At 37.7% G+C, this 16,656-nt stretch overlaps 1 protein-coding gene across 5 annotated transcripts in view; it reads right to left on the bottom strand.

Moving 5' to 3' along the window:
- The window catches only part of LOC136350995 (serine-rich adhesin for platelets), a 73,563-nt gene that overhangs the window by 5,255 nt on the left and 51,652 nt on the right, over positions 1 to 16,656 (bottom strand). Inside the window, exons 12-14 of one of the 5 annotated variants that reach the window (XR_010734234.1) lie at positions 8,612 to 9,383; positions 293 to 421; positions 98 to 238 (exon numbers count right to left, since the gene is read on the bottom strand). Coding sequence is in view for 3 of the 5 variants with exons in the window: in XM_066303204.1 (XP_066159301.1) it covers positions 280 to 421; positions 8,612 to 9,383 (914 nt within the window). In the remaining 2 variants the exon portion in view is untranslated. Of the gene's footprint in view, positions 1 to 97; positions 239 to 279; positions 422 to 8,611; positions 9,384 to 16,656 lie in introns of all 5 variants that reach the window. The other 4 variants (XR_010734235.1, XM_066303202.1, XM_066303204.1 and 1 more) reach the window with 4 other exon arrangements.

The following is a 16,656-nucleotide window of genomic DNA, read 5'->3' as shown; positions in this document are numbered from 1 at the left end:
CGACAAGGATTTGTTGAAAAAATAAGCACATTTAGCTACTGCTTGAATAGCGAAACAACGACAATTTGCGGTTTATCGAAAGCCCATCGATTTTTACTTAATTACACGGGTGTCTTGTAATGCGGCAACCAAAGAATTTAGCCTGTCTCCGGTTGATCGATCCCTAGATCCCACTAATCCAAGACTCAGGCTGTTATATCAATCAAATACTGTAGCACTAACTTTTCTAGCCATAGAACTAAATAAAAATAATGGAAATTAAATCGAAACACTACTTACACATGCCTCCTACCTTGAAGGCATGGACTCGCGGACCTTCCAGATGGAGGGAGGCCTAATAAGGAATCGAGGACGTCTTCGAGGGTTGTCGCACTGGGAGAGGGTCGCACTGTGGTGTCTCCCGCTGACAGCGTTGTCAAATCTGTTGTGATGACAGGTTTAAATCGGCATCTGTTGCTGGGTTATGTGAGGGGGATAGGTATGGACATACCAAGAGGGGGACCACATAATATTGGGATTCTGCATTTAATTTTTAACGTCAATCGAATTTCTAAGGGGCAACATAACAATTTTCTGGTAACTTTATTAACAAGATAATTTCCATGAAAATGGATAAACATATGCCCGTGTAGCGGGTGACTTTACCACAAGGACAATTTTGATTGAAACGATGAAATAAGAGCAGATCAGTTGTTTTTTCAAGCCTTTGTCAACACATGTTGATAAGATCTTTCTGTCTGAAAGCAATGCGGTTAATGAACTAGCAATTTTATCTACCAAATAATTTTCATATAAAGGACGAAAGTCACTAATACTGAATCTTAATTTAAACATTTCCATAGCTATTACCCTCTGGGTAAAGTTGCCACGACTTTGATTAATTAACCCTTACACCGAGCTCAAAATTTATTCCGTAGAGGTCGTCTATGTACTTAGTTACCGCTTTGTATATTTCGGAAGATATTGGTGGAAAAAGCTTCGCGATTTATACTATTACTACATAACAAATTAGGTTGAGAATAAACTGAACTTGGTTAAACCGGAAAGTAAATAGACTAAACGATGGGTGGGGTTCCCTTACAGGAAGTGGACGGCCCGGGTCTGAAGGTGTCCAGGCCCAGAAGGAAGGCCTTAGTTATCTTTATAGGGAAATTCCCGTGGTCTAGGTGGGACCGGCAAACCCCGGCCGCCCAGGTTCGCAAAGTAGATCCCCCGTCTAAGTCCTAAAATGGGCCTCTGGCCGACCATGTTCGACTATGGCGCCCTGGTTGTGCATAAAATTTGAAAAGTAGAAAATAGATCGAGTTATTTCGATTTGATATACAGGGTGTTTCATAACATACCAACAATCTTTCAGAGGATGTAGCACTCACAAAAACAAATATTTAGATCAACTAAAGTTAAGTCCCAAATCGCTTTGTTTCCAAGATATACATAGAGTTTAATTTCTTGTTTTTTTAATGTTTAAAAAACGGTTTTGGGATAATGACATAAAGTTATGGACACACTCTGGCGAGATAAACGTGCATGCTCTGGAGTAGCTAGAATATTTCCACCTACAACAGTGGCGTTCGTGCGGTCAATTCAATCGGCCCTTTTAATGGAAAAAAAATGATACGCCATTGATTTTTTAAATGCGAATATTTTTTTCGTAATATTCCGTTAATTCTTAATAAAAAAACAGGTATCTTCGTATTTCGTTGTTCGAGCAGGCAGTTTCAAGATAAAAAGTAATTTCTTACTTCGACGCGTACCAAAAAACCAATATAGCTTTCCAGGTGCGATTATTTTTTTAATTTTCCGCCATGTCCCTAATGACATGTCCTTATTCCAAATCAGTTTTGAAATATTTAAAAAATATAAAAAATTAGAGATTAAATACTCTGTATCTTGAAAACGAAGCGATTTTGGTCATAGCTTTATTCGATTTACATATGTGTTTTTATGAGCCGTGCATTTCCTGAAAGTTTGTCGGTGTGCTTGTGAAACACCCTATATAGAAAGATATCAAAGAAAATAAATATGAAGTGATATTGTCGGTTGAGTGTTGCCATGAATAACGAATGAAGGAGCCCCGTCGACCAAGAAAAGCGAACCCTTCATACTAAGCAGACCGAAAACGGCGTATATGAATTAATTTTAACTGGATCTGTTGGAAAAAGGTCGAAGGCTAAAGAGGTTGGTCAGACTGACAAACAGGAAATTATTCTCAACTTTTATGTAGTTTATCAAATTGATAAAATCGTTAATCAACACTCTGATAACTTGGCCCTGAGCGCCTCAAGGCTGATTTTGGATAAGAAGCCCACCAATGCGCGGCATTTTAATATCATTGAAATACTATTCCGAGATAATGTTACAATCCCGTGAAATTGCCCAATTTTCTAGTTGGAAAACTTAAGTCAGCCAAATATGCATCTCAAATATTTCAATAAGATGGAATAGCTTAAAGGAGACTTTAGAAATAAGCTCTAGAAACTTTGCGTCACAAATGGTTGAACACGTGGAACGAGGCTATTTTATTCTCTAAAGTTATTTGGGTTTAATTGGCATTCCTACGTACGTATTGCCCGTATAAGGGGGCGCCATAGAGAATTAAGGAAAGAAGCATTAAATTGCCAAAAAAGAAGGAGCACTTGCGACCTTTCAATTTTCGTTCAGTAGTAACTAAGATTTTATATCTAAAATGTGACTTATCAAGAGTTATTATTAGTGTGTGGTTAAATTAAACATCACGCCAGTTTCCATGGAAACAAAGAAACGAGGGATCTAAAACTATATATCCGACGTTTCTTTGGCCCTAGGGGCCAATTTATTGATGTGCTGTCCAGCTTAACGTCAGCTTAACAGAACATTAATAAACTGACCCTAAACCCACTTACTAATAATAGTTAAAATCAAGCTGAAAAGGGTTAGTAAATGATTAACTTATGCTAGCACCAGTCGAAACAGCGTGTCCAAATTCGATACTTATCAGTCCCAGTTATTATCAAAGTTAGAGATATGGGTAACCAGGTAAACTTAGGAAAGTTTTCATAACTGATAAAATTCAATTCATCATCAAATATTTCAGGTACATCAGCGCACTCTCGAACATACACACGTGCATGCGAAATAGGCGCAAATCTCTCTAATTCTTTTAGTTTGATTGCCACCCAGGCATCTTAAAGGCACACTCGGTAATCACCGATATCGCAATGGTTATCGAACTTGGGACACCCTGTATGTGCAAGAAATACATATGGCTCCTCGCTCGAAAATGATAAATGCACCTACTTATTCCGTTTAAATCTGGTACACTAAACATCGAGCAAAAAGATGATAATCTACGAAAGCATGAATAACATTAGTCACCATGAAATGATCAAAATATAATTACCTTTGAATGAGATACACACAGGTGTGATCCTCGAACTTTTTACTGAAACGTAGATCTACAGAAGCCGGTCCAACCAACGTGTGAAACATACCACAAGCAAACCAAAGAAAACTAGGTAAAGTAGAACTGAATTGTGGGCATGTATGCGAAAACAAAAAGGAAAAACAAAATATAAAAAATAAAACAGATTTATTATATTATTAAATAAATGAAATAATTTGTACACGCTTCGTACATATTTGTGTAATACACAAACATAAAATATTAATGAAATTTAACAATTCCATATTACATAAATTTCGTTAAATAATCAACTTCGTAAGGGAAATATTTATTAATAATAATCATTATTATTAGTCAAAAGTAAGTATTTTACAAAAAAATGTACTAAACTAATCAATATATAAGGTTAAATAAAACTCTCTATACAATGGGTGATATTACGGCCTATTCTAAAATTTGGAATAAAAAATGTCTTATTGCACCAAAAAAATGAGTAAATGTAAATAAATAGTGTGAGTTTTAAACGTACAATCAAAACAACTCAGAAGTCAATTTCTACACCGACCGAGAAACACTAGTAATAATTTACGGGCCAATCTAAGAGTTTTCCTACGGAAACGGTCAGATGAAAAATAAATTTAAAAAGCATACAAACCACTACTAAACCTAGAGAAACAGATGACAAAAAGCACAAAAAAACCCTTACAAAACAACACAAAAAAAAACATATCAAAACCTTCACAATTTACGTTCCGTAAACTATGCGGTGACACATTCAGAATTTAAATTGTAATCAACATAGGGGACTTTCACTAATTGCATTAGGGAGTTCTACCCTTCATATAGCAGCACTGAGAGCCCTCTGAGGCAATTAATGTAAACGCCTAGCAAAGGAAAGTTAAATTAGCAATTATTGCAGAAAAGGAGATCGCTTTAAAATAAACGCTCCCAGTTTCAATAATCGCTTCAGCACCCGCGTCAACTACAAAAAATACAGTGTGTCCAAATTAAAAATCTCTAGCATGGCTACTTCGTAAACGGTAATACAGCTTTTCAGGTTCTGTAGGTCGCTCAGATTAAATGGGAGGGAGGGGCTGGGCATTCACAGCAATAGTTTCATGGTTTCACCGAATTGTTATTTATGATTTTTCGATTGCCGAAAATACGTAATTCGTTTTTTTTTTCGTGACAGATGGCCGTCGTCAAAACTAAAAGTAAAACTAATTTTCGATTGTAGTTCTTCATAAACCTCAACGAATGAACTTTTTAAAATTTTCGAAATACAGCCCTGGGTGGTTTCCTTCGGAAAAATGATGGTAGTTATTGCCAAATGAAGAATGAAACCGACGCAGTGGTACTGAATCTTGCGACAAAACGCCAAGAAAAACCGCTTGTGTTTCTTCTCATCTACCTGTTACCAAACTCCAAAGAGGACTATTAATATTCTTACTTCCTTCAAAATAACAAAAACCTTTACGATTACGTTGCAGAGCTATTTGCACCATGGAACTACTCGTTTAAATGTGAAACTTTTTTCTCACTTACCCAACTACGTGCAGGTACTCACCAACTTGACCCTACATAGGGCAAAAATGAATAAAATAGTCATAAGCCAATGTTTCTACGTTTTTTTTTTGTTTTGCAGAAGGTAAGATATTCATTGCAAATGTCAGTTCAGATTATATGTTGCAAAGAAAAAACTTACAAAAATTGTTCCGATTCTGTAAAAATAGATAACAAACAAGAATAAACGAAAAATGCAGACACAAAATTAACAGTATGCGGCATCACATTCATTTTTATTTTTACTGTAAATATTTATCAAAACAATTTTTTTTGCAAATTCCATCGAAACTGATAAGTTGATTCTAAAATCATTTAACAGTTTTATTTGTTTCGTGAATGTGTTAGAAATTGCAAATAAAATAGTGCAAACCGACATCGCGACGCGCCATTTAATAACAAAGCTTTAATCTGCCGGAAAAACTATCCGGAAAATTGGTAATTCAACAATAAAGACACGTTCGTCGGTAGAGTGGAAAATGAAAAAGTATCGTTATCAAGGATTGGTACTAGACAAGCCTGGAAGAGGACGAAAAAACATATTCTCTGAAAAGGACGAACGATTTATATCACGAGAACTCAAGATCAATCCGAAGAAAAGTGTCCTTAACTTAATTAAAAAAAATATCTCAGAGAATCGGCAAACTTGTGTCAACTGAAAGAGTAAGAAGAGCTCTCAGAAAAAGCAGTTTTAATGGCAAAAAAAACCAAGGAACAAACCCTTCATGTCAAAAATGAATAAACGAAAACGCCTCGATTTTGCAAGAAAGTGTATAGAAAAACCTGTCGAGTTTTGGAATACTCTCGTTTTCACACACAAAACGAAAATAAACTTGTTTGAAACGGATGGAAGACAAATCGCATTGAGGAAACCAAATACACAACTGTAGGACAAAAATATATAAAAAAAAAAAAACGGTAAAACACGGAGGTGGATCATTAACGTTATGGGGTGCTATGGTAGCGGATGGTACCGGCAACCCACCCCAAATTAATGGAATAACGGATAAAAATGTTTACTTTGTTATTTTAAGAGCCAATTTGCAACCATCAGCGGAGAAGTTGGACGGCCGAAAGTGTTCTGGCATTGTAAAGCTTTGGTTAATACATAAAGTACCAAAATGATTAAATTCTCCACCTCAACCGCCAGATCTCAACCCCATCGGGAATTTGTGGCAAATGAAAAAAAAATTAAATGCCAAATTTCATCAACTGCAGTAATTTAGACACATTTTGAAAAGTGGTTTTGAACGTATGGGAAAAAATTGCTTCGGATGTGACTAGAAAGTTGGTGGAATAGATGCCGCGCCGCCTGAAGGGCGCAATTGAGGCGAAGAGAGTTGTCCCTAAGTATCGAATCTTAGATGTTAATTGTTCTCTTTAAACTTCTTCAAATAAATGATTATATGATATGCATATTTATGTTTGTACGGATGGTTTTGTGCCTGCATTTTTCGCTTCTTCTTCTTTGTTATCTTTCTGTACAGAAACGGAACAATTTTTGTAAGTTTCTTTTTGTAACATATGTTCCATACTCACATTTGCAATAAATATACAGGGTGGCCCACATGTATGGGATAATGTTTATAACTTTCGAAATATTGAAGATGTAACAGAAAAGTTTAAACAAAAATTTTGGGACTAATTCTTTCGCAAATGACCTTAAAATTTTTCTATATATCATAGTCTCACGTCTGGAATGTCCAACTTAACTTTATCAGATGGCAACCTATTATTTTTTGTCTTTTTTTGGAATGGGGATCTCCTATATACCCCTATCTAAAAATATTGGGGGGTTGCATTGGGAAAACTTTCAAATAAAATGTAATAATGTTTTTACGTGCGCCTATGACTACCGGTTTCATTTTTTGTTGCTTATTGAAAAATTGTTTATGTTTATTAATGAAGTGTAGTTAAAGTCGTACAAACTGGTACATTTAACCGAAACAGAACATATCGATATTTTACTTACGGTTGGTGCTGGAGACAGAAAAAGAACCCAACAGGAAGTGTCTGTGCTTTTTAATGATGCTTATCTTAACCGAACCCCTATTACCCAATATTGTGTGTCCAAAGTAATAAAAAAATACAGGGAAACAGTCAGTGTTTGGGATACATTTAAGAGAGATCGATCAAAATTAGGGACTGATGGTAACAAACCATAGACGTCTCTCAGACTTCAGTTTATAGACACCTAAAACTGGAGAAATTTCATCCGTACAAAGTACACGTGTTGCAAGAACTTTCCGAAGATGATTTTGACAGAAAGCTACATTTTTGCGAAATTATGAGTAATTTGTGTCACCAAAACCCACATTTTTTGCCCAAAATTACGTTTTCTGATGAAGCGACTTTTATGTTTAACGGATCAGTCGATAGACATGATTGTCGATGTTGGTCGCAAAGGAGCCAACCCTTCCTGGGTGATATAAAATCACACCTCACTTCCTCATAAAGTAAACGTTTGGACAGGCATTCCTGGTGACTGGTAACTGGATCATATTTCTTAGAAGAAATTTTAACAGCGGAGCAATATTTTAATCTATTAGATCCAGAATATTATTACTACAGTAGAAGCCTCTTATGCAAATCAAAATGATTTAGTTTTAACAAGATGGGGCCCCGCCTTAAGATCGATTAGAAGTGAGGAGTTATTTAAATAATGTATTTCCTAATAGATGGATTAGAGGGAGAGGAGCAGTGGAATGGCCTGCTCGATCACCTGATTTAACTCTCTGCGATTTTTTTACGGGGCCACCTAAAGAACAAACGCTATAAGTATAAATCAAATAATTTACCTGAGGGAACTCGAATAAAAAGTACATTTCGGGAAATAAGTGATGAAATGTTGGAAATGCAATGCAAAGACTCAATTCATATATTGCACATAATGGTCGACAGTAAATTTGAATAACCCGCAAAAAATCAAACCAACAGCCATAGGCGCGCATAAAAACATTATTGCATTTTATTTTAAAATTTTTCTAATGCAACCCCCCCCCCCCCCCCTACATTTTAATGTAGTGGTATGTAAAAAGAGATGTCCATTCCAAAAAAAAAAACAAAAAATAATAGGTTGTCATCTGATGAAATAAAGTGAAACATTCCAGAAGTGAGACTATGAGATTTAGAAAAATTTCAAAATCATCATTATATGCGAAAGAATTAATCCAAAAATTTTGATTTAAACGCTTTTTTCCTATCCCCAATGTTTCAAAAGTTATGAACATTATTCCATGCATATGGCTCGTCCTGTATATCTTCCGCAAAACAAAAAAGTGTAGAAATATTGGCCTATGGCCATTTCATTAATTTTTGCGCTATTTACGATCAATTTTGTGAGTAACTGTAGGTACATTTACTTACCGTTCACGGGGCCTCGATGCCAGACATGCTTAGCTTGCACACACTGTACAACATTCATTGCCTACGTTCAATAGAAAATGTCACTCATTCATCCTAGAAATAATGCACCGCCCTAATTTACTGCTTCGACATCAATCTATTCTGTTTAATCGAAAACTTAAAACAATCAGTCCAACTATAGAAGAACTTTTCAAATTAGATTTTGGCACTAAAGTACTTAGTCTATTTACATACAAAAGCAGACACATAACCCTAACAACTATAACTTTCAAACGAGAATTTATGCCCTCAATGACTCACCGTTGCTGCTGTGGTTCTGCAGATCTAACCTCAAGCTGTGGGGTGGTACCGGACTTTCCGAGCATGTCACCGGAGTCTCCGGGCTGTCCACAGGTTTGGTACCGACGAAAGAGCTCTCCAACCAGCACAGCTTTTGACTTCCCTTGGGTGATACGGAACTGGATCTTCTGCTGCTGTTTTCAAGATTATCATCCACCGCAGGCTTAAGGCCACTGACGTAGTGGACTATCGCGGACGTCACTTCTTTGATCGAAGTCTGGATTTCGGGGTTCTCTTGCTGGATCGCGGGTCCCTGCTTCGACAACAAACTGCTCGCGAGACGTTCGGCGGGGGTTCGAGGTCTGTTCAATCTCTCTTGGGATCTCCAGCCCAGATAGGGCTGCCGGTAATTGAAACTGGACCTGGCCGAGCTGGGGGATATCGACCCATTGGGTTGCCGTCCTTGGTTGAAACTGCTTCTGGTGCTTTGACAAGGCGACGAGGCTGTACTGTTCAATTTCGAGGTGCTCCACCGCACGAAGGGCTGGGAGGAAGGCGTAGGACTGAGCACCAATGGACTTTGAGCGCCGGAACCTAAGGAGCTCAAGCTGGTGGTCTTGGACCCGGTACCGTAATATCGAGTTTCGCGGGACTTTTTGAGCAGGAAACCTTGAGCCGGGATTTGTGAGTTTTTATACCAATCCGGGACCGTCAATTTCTGCAAGCTGCGCTGGACTCTCAATTCGTGCTCTGACATAACGCGTTCGGTTTTCTGGAGTTCATTTTCGGGAGGCTGGAAAAGAAGACATTTCCTTAGAAAATTTTAGACGTTTGAAAGGGCTATTCTAGACGTTATTACCATAGCAATGAGGAGCAACTACAGGTGATGGATTGCAGTGGAGTGAGCAAATTACACTGTTTTGCTTTATCGCAAATAACAAATAAACTATATAGCCTCGTATGTATACCATATTATAGAGTATTCGCTTCGTAACGCATAATCGCAAATCAGCTACGATAAAGGGGATATACTGCAAATATTTGCTAATCTCGCATATTATTTTCGATGGTTATCTGATACTTGGGATTAAAGGAACATTGTTTGGGTCCAGATAGCATAATTGAATTAACTGACGATTTGGACCTTGAGGTAAGATAAATGCGGCACTACACTCTAAAACTAGAAGTATATCCACGGCGGCCAGTCAGATCGGAAGTTCGCTGTATAGGATGAATTGCAGCATAACAAGTTTGGGAGAATTGCACAAATTTGCTCAAATTTACGTTTAACGCATTCGTTGTGTCCGAAACCAATGGCAACATGAGAATTTTAAATGAAGCACCCTGTAATTTTGCAGTGGCATCGAAACTAGAAGCATATTTAACGTGACGTTCCATATTGAAATATGGCCCTTTTTTCGTTTTCGAGAGTGGAAAGTTGCGAAAGGTTTGAATTATGATGGCGAAACCGACCATGGAACATGAATAAATAATGCAATTAAGGGTGTGATATTTCTAATATCTATCCCTATCTATCTATCTATCTAGGGTGGGGCGCTCGGCATACCAACTTGAAGTTTTTTAGGATGCGCTCCCAGAACATACGTAATTTATTACTACCTCCCTTGCAAAATAAGTGTCCGATTTCCAGATTTCATTTATTCAAAAATATGTGTCAAATTAAAAAATAATAATAAAAAAAGATATTTATATGTATATATGTATATATGTATATGCGAAGGGATATATAGGGTGTCCCATTTAAAGCTGCGATTGAAGATTACTCAAAAACGGTACGTTGGACGAAAAAAAGTTTTAAATAAAAGTTGTCCCCTAAAGAGGGAGATATGTCATGCAGATAGTGACTTTTAGCCAAAACGTCATTTTAAGATCATTTAAAGGGCAACTTTTTTCCAAATGGCAACCACGTATATTTTTGCAGATCTTTGTAGACCTTCCAAAAGGAAATACCTTTTACTTGAACATTTTTTTTTGCTGTAGAATTATTCTTCATTTTTGTCCAATTTTAGAGACAGTGCAAATTATTGAATTTTTTTTTCTAAAAAAATTTCGCAATGCATATTCTGTGTAAAACTCATAATAATCCTATCTAATACAAAAAAAACATTCCATGAAAAAGATTTTTTTTTTATTTGGCAGATTAACTTTAAATCCTGATTTGAGAAATTTATGGAGGAAAATGCTCATAAGAATGTCGACAAAACACGTCTCACCTCTTATTCAAAAAGAATCATTAACTCTGCGCAACATCTCCCCGTTTATCATTTAACACGCACTTTCAATTCTCCATTCCATGACGTCTGCATTTGTTGGTAATTTTGCATTGACTTCGCCCTTTATAAAACCCCAGAGGAAAGAATCTGGTGAGGTCAGATCAGGCGACCTAAGAGATCAGTTCACTGGACCGCCCCGTCGAATCCATCTGGATACATTTCATTCAGAACCTCAAGAGACATTCTAGAAAAATGGACTGGACAGTCGTCCTGCTGATACCACATCACCCGCCTAGCGGCAAGTGAATCGTTTTCTAACAATTCCGGAATATCATTACGCAAGAGATTGCGGTACATTTCTCCATTCAAGTTTCCTTCAATGAAGAAAGATGCAATTAAGCATTTCCCAATAATACCGCACCATACATTCACTGCCGTGATCTTTGATGTTCAACTTCTCTAAGCCAGTGTGGGTTTCCAGCACTCCAAAAATGCAGTTTATGATGATTCACTGCACCACGGCAGTGAATGTGGATTCGTCCGAAAACAGAACGTTGGAGAAGGAATTTTCATTTCGATTTAACTGCTGCCTTGTCCAATTACAAAATTTAACTCGGTTTTCAAAATCATTTGCATGGAGTTCCTGATGTAAAGAGATGTGGTAAGGATGGTGGTATTTATTCACCTTAAAAAATTCTTTGGACACTTGTCTTTGATATTCCTGAATCAGCAGCAATCTGATGACAACTACATGGAGATCACAGGCAACAGCTGCAAGAACTATTTGATTGCCTTCATGTGTTGCACTTCGGGAGCAATTGCGTTTTTTTTTTGTTGCCAGCGTTGTCGTTTCTTTGAAAATTTTAATGACGAAAGTCGTCCAACAGGGTACTCTTTCATCCGGAAATCTTTGAGCACAAAGTTCTACTGCCCGACTAACGTTTCGCCCATCCTCTCCATAAATAAAAACTATTTGAAATTTTTCGTCCGAAGTGTAGTGATCCATTTCAATTATTGAATTTTGAAATGAAAACAGTAATTTTTGAATAATTTCACACGAAACAATTAGATTGATTGTCCAAAAACAACAATCGATTTCCTGTAGACCTTGTTATAAGGTAGACTCTAACAAGAAGGAATTTAAGAAAGTATTTTTTTTTATATAAATAATTTTTTGTTTGATTAGTTAGAAGGATTTTTGTGAGTTTTAAGCAGAACATGTATTGCAAAACTTTTCGAAGAAAAAAATGCAATAATTTCGACTACCTCAAAAATTGGACAAAAATCAAGCATCACTCTGTAGCAAAACGTCTAACAAAAAATTTGCACAAGTAAAATAATATATTTCTTGAAGTCTACAAAGATCTGTAAAAAGAATACGGGGTTGACATAAAAAAAATTGCCCTTGAAACGACCTTAAAATGACGTTTTAGCTAGAAGTCACTATCTTCATGACATATCCTCCTCTTTACCGGACAAGTTTTATATGATACTTTTTTTCACTGAACCCACCGTTTTGGGCACTCTTCAATCACTACTTCAAATGGGACACCCTGTATAACGAGTATTTTCACAATTAAAATATCACAATTAGAAATTTCTTGAAAATTGACACTTGTTTTTCAGTTCTATACACTATTACAATGTATTGAAAATATCGTCAAGTTTTACCACAATTATTTCGTCCCATGCTTTATACACGTCCGCAATGACTTGATGTAGGAGTACTTGATGAGGACTCTTTTGTGTTGCAACGATCGAATGGCGTTAAAAAAATTTCAAATCGAGAACACTGAAATTGGGGCTGTTTAGTGGTTGACAAATCATTTTTATGCTGCACCAATTTTCAGTGCCGGCGCGAGCTCATCATGAACTTTGCAATGTATTCAAGCACTATCTTGCTGTATTGGTGCTTAAATTACCTAAATAACTATTGGCTCATGTCATTACATTATTTTTGCAATTGAAAAAAAAACTGAAATCGGACACTTATTCTGGAATGGAGGTTATGTTATAAAATGCGTTCGAAGTACAGTGCGTCCGAGATAAGGATGTCCAGCACGGGGCTCTGGTCCGCGGCAAGAGACATCGACTTGCTTAAACGTTAAGCATTCGCGATGCATAGAGATCTACCAAGTAATTTTTGGGTTTTCGGTAAATTCGATAAAAACTAAAATTTCGAGTTCGCGTCGACGATTTCCAGATGGGGAGAACCATGACTTCAGCTCAAAGCGGAAGTACCTTGGCAGAGCGCTTCGAATCGAGGTGACATCAATCCAAAGTGAAGCAAAGACAAGAAACAAAAAAAATATATATGAGACCATCAATACATGCTTGAACGATTAAATTTGAGCGGATGGGGCTTTCTGTGGGGATTGGGAAGTCCTGCTGTTGCTCAAAATACAAAAGACCAGTTAGTCGCGCTTCTCGACATCCCCATTAAGGGCCAAATTTCCCAATGCATTTATGTTACGGAAAGAGGGTTATTATTCGACCGAGCGAAAACCATTAGAGATAACATCATGAACCCTAGTAGATGTTTAGTTTTACAAGTAAGCCGCTCTCGATATACAGTATTGACCATAATTGCTGCAAATTTTAAATTTGATTTATATTTTTGTTTAAATTCAGGGGACAAATGCGCCATCCTGTATATGCGTCCTTTATTGAACTATCTTTACTTATCACCTAAAAGGAGTGTCGTCACATTTACCTATATAAAAAAAAAACTGTGTTTCTGTGCTGGCCAAAATCATTGCAACTATTTGTTTTTTCGTGATTTTTTTGAGAAAATTTTGCTTTTCAGTTCTCGCATTCATTCCCTCTGTTATTTACTAATTTTTCCGCCATGGCTCGAAGTAAAACGTATCGTGGTGGCATTAGAACTAGAGTAATTAATTTTTACAAGAGTGGTCTAAGGCAAGTCGCAATGGTCAGAAATTTACGACTTCATAAACGGACAATGTCGAGAATCACCAAACAATTTGTTCGTACTGTTAATATTATACCATTAAAAAACGCTGGTAGACCAAGGAATTCTTCCAAGCAATTGGACCGAAAGATGTTAAATATTGCGAAAAGAATCCTATTTCCCATCTTCAACGAAAATCCTTGACGGGATCGAATAAGCAGGACCATCTGGCCCTTCAAGTCGAACAATAAGGCGAAGCTTTGTGAATACAGCTTTAATATTTATAAACCTGTCAAAAAGCCTATGCTCAAACCAAATTTACTGGATGATTGGAAAAGGGTCATATTCAGTGACGAGTCTAAGTTTAATCCATTTAGAAGTGCTGGTGTGGTACACGCAGGGCGACCAAAAGGGCTGAGACTGGATCTAAAAGAGACTCGTCCCAATGTGAAACATGGCGGAGGATCTGCAGTGGTGTGGAGGTGCTTTTCGTCATTTGGTATGGGTCTGCTACAGAAAATTGAGGGAAGGATGGACAAGTTAATATACATTTTGAGGAACGTTTTGGAACCCTATACAGACGAGGTTACGCCGCCTAAATTCATCTTTCAATACGATGACGATCCAAAGCATGCTTCCAAATTGGTCAGAGGGGTTAAAACAGCAAAAAATACCTATTGTGAAGTGGCCGCTCCAAAGTCCCGATCTCAATCCAATTGAGAACTTATGGAAAATCTTAAACCAGAAAATTCCGGACCGAAAACTTTAAAATGCCACGGAACCACTCGAATTACTATCAAAAGCTTCGTCGGAAATGGATCGAGCTATAATTGAGAAATTAATTGACTCCGTGCCAAATAGAACGGCAGAGGTAGTGAGGACTAAAGGATATTACACTCAATATTAATTTTTTTTTCGTTGTTATAGTTAATTATTTAAACAAAGCGATTTAGTTGCAATCATTTTGACCGACATAGAAACATAATTTGTTTATTCCAGTGAATATAAAAAGAGATAACACATTCTTTTTCTCCGATAACTAAAGGTAGTTCGATAAAGGACGCGTGTACAGAGTGGCGCGTCTGTCCCTTCGATTTAAACAAAAAAAATAAATACATTTTAAGGGTTGCAGTAACTATGGCCAATACTGTATTCCTGCGGCTAACCGCACACTTTACTTACAGACATAGAGGTATCCGCTTCATGCCCAGTGGCCCTTCTCTATAACGTCACTCTTCGACAACGAATTCTCAATAACCCTTCAAAAAGCAGTTAATACTTACTTCCTCCCAAAGCATACTCAATCTCACCCATTGATGAGCGTACGAATCCTCAAACAAGAACCCGGGCATTTCGTATAAAACTTCCATTGTACGAGCTCTAAGACCCTCTTCGCGATAGCTGCCCTCTTAAGCTGGTATTTAGACTCAAAAACACTTCGACTTGAAGAACACAGTAACTGCGCTATGGAAAAGACGCCGTTAAATGGTAACAAATGAGGTAAAACGCCTCTACTTATGAGCTCGTGATATTTTACACCTCAATACTTCAGCGGCGTGCCGACATTTTTTCGTCGGAAATCGAATTCTCAGGGCTTCGTTCACATCCGGCGATATGGAGTGTTGGGCGAGGGAGGAACCATCATGGGGAAATGATCAATTAAACGGGTGTTAATTCCCGGAGGCCGATTTAGAGACTGAGTTGTTATTAATAGGGGAGTTGGTATCGATTAAAACGTACAACAATTTGGGACGCCGCTGCCTCCGTATTTACGCCCTAATGTGTAACTAAAACTTTAATTGAATAAAAAATATCGCTTCCACGGTAATTTTTTTTAGATTAATCCTTCGTTACTAATTAAACACGGGGGCGGGTAACGGCGACGTCTATAAATAAGTCCACTCAATAGGCTTATAATACAGGCCTAATTATCGAAGGGGCTGTATTTACACCTCCGTTCTTGTCGGGAGCGAGAATATAATTAAGAGGTGTGAAACTGAAATTTTTTGCCGTGTCACGAAAAATCGTCAGATCCTGTCTATTACGTGGTGTAACACGCTGGCTCTGGAGTCATTAGGGAATCCAATGGCATTCCAGCCTCGTTACGAAAAGAGGGCGACCAACAGATTTACGTCTGCTTGTCAGTGCTGCCCCAGGGGTATTTATATTTAAATTGCCCCAGTGGACCGGTCCCCGGGAATAACGTGAAAATGATTAGTGCTTCTTGACCTCTCCGATATGCACGAATGTCACTGGGCCCCCTTTCTCCGAGAGCGATCTATTTCCCAGGTCCAAACGCTGCAGGTCTATTGACCAAAGCACCGCATTAACTCTTGTCTTCAGGAGGAAGCTGTGGCATTCTTCTTCATTTTTCAACCCACTCCTCAGCGCTGCCTCGATAGCTATGACAAGGCAAGGACGTTCCTATTTTTCATTCGTTCTGTGGAAACATATGTTCGTCACTTTCGGCTTACGCTTTGGTTAGTTCTTCCATTAGCCGGGAAAACAATCTGTCGGTGGCGAGTTTTTCTCATTTTTGCCAAAGAGCATCTCCCCGAAGCTTGCAGCCTATAACAGCGTTATTTTTCACGAGAAGACCTCTGGACACTATTTCTTGTAGATATCTCCTCTACAAATCGACAAAACTATTGAACTTATCCTGTATCGGCCCGCTGCCTTACCCGAAGCGCGATTCGCTTACACGGTCAATTTCGTCTTGAAGCTGTAAGAAAGCAGCTGCGTGCCAGTAGGGATTTCGTTGAATTCTTTTAAATAGGCAGAATTAATTCAAAATTCATATATACTGCGGTATGTACTACATACTATTTCAACTTTGACTTTAACGTAACCTTGGTTGATCCGTTCGCAATTGTTCATGTCGTCTGTTTTATCGAAGCTCATTGATTGCAGTCAATCTACAG

This window comes from Euwallacea fornicatus, chromosome 4 (assembly GCF_040115645.1).
Source record: "Euwallacea fornicatus isolate EFF26 chromosome 4, ASM4011564v1, whole genome shotgun sequence".
Lineage (NCBI taxonomy): Eukaryota > Metazoa > Arthropoda > Insecta > Coleoptera > Curculionidae > Euwallacea > Euwallacea fornicatus.
The sequence above is the reverse complement of the archived record's forward strand: the minus strand, read 5'-3'. Positions and strand labels throughout refer to the sequence as shown.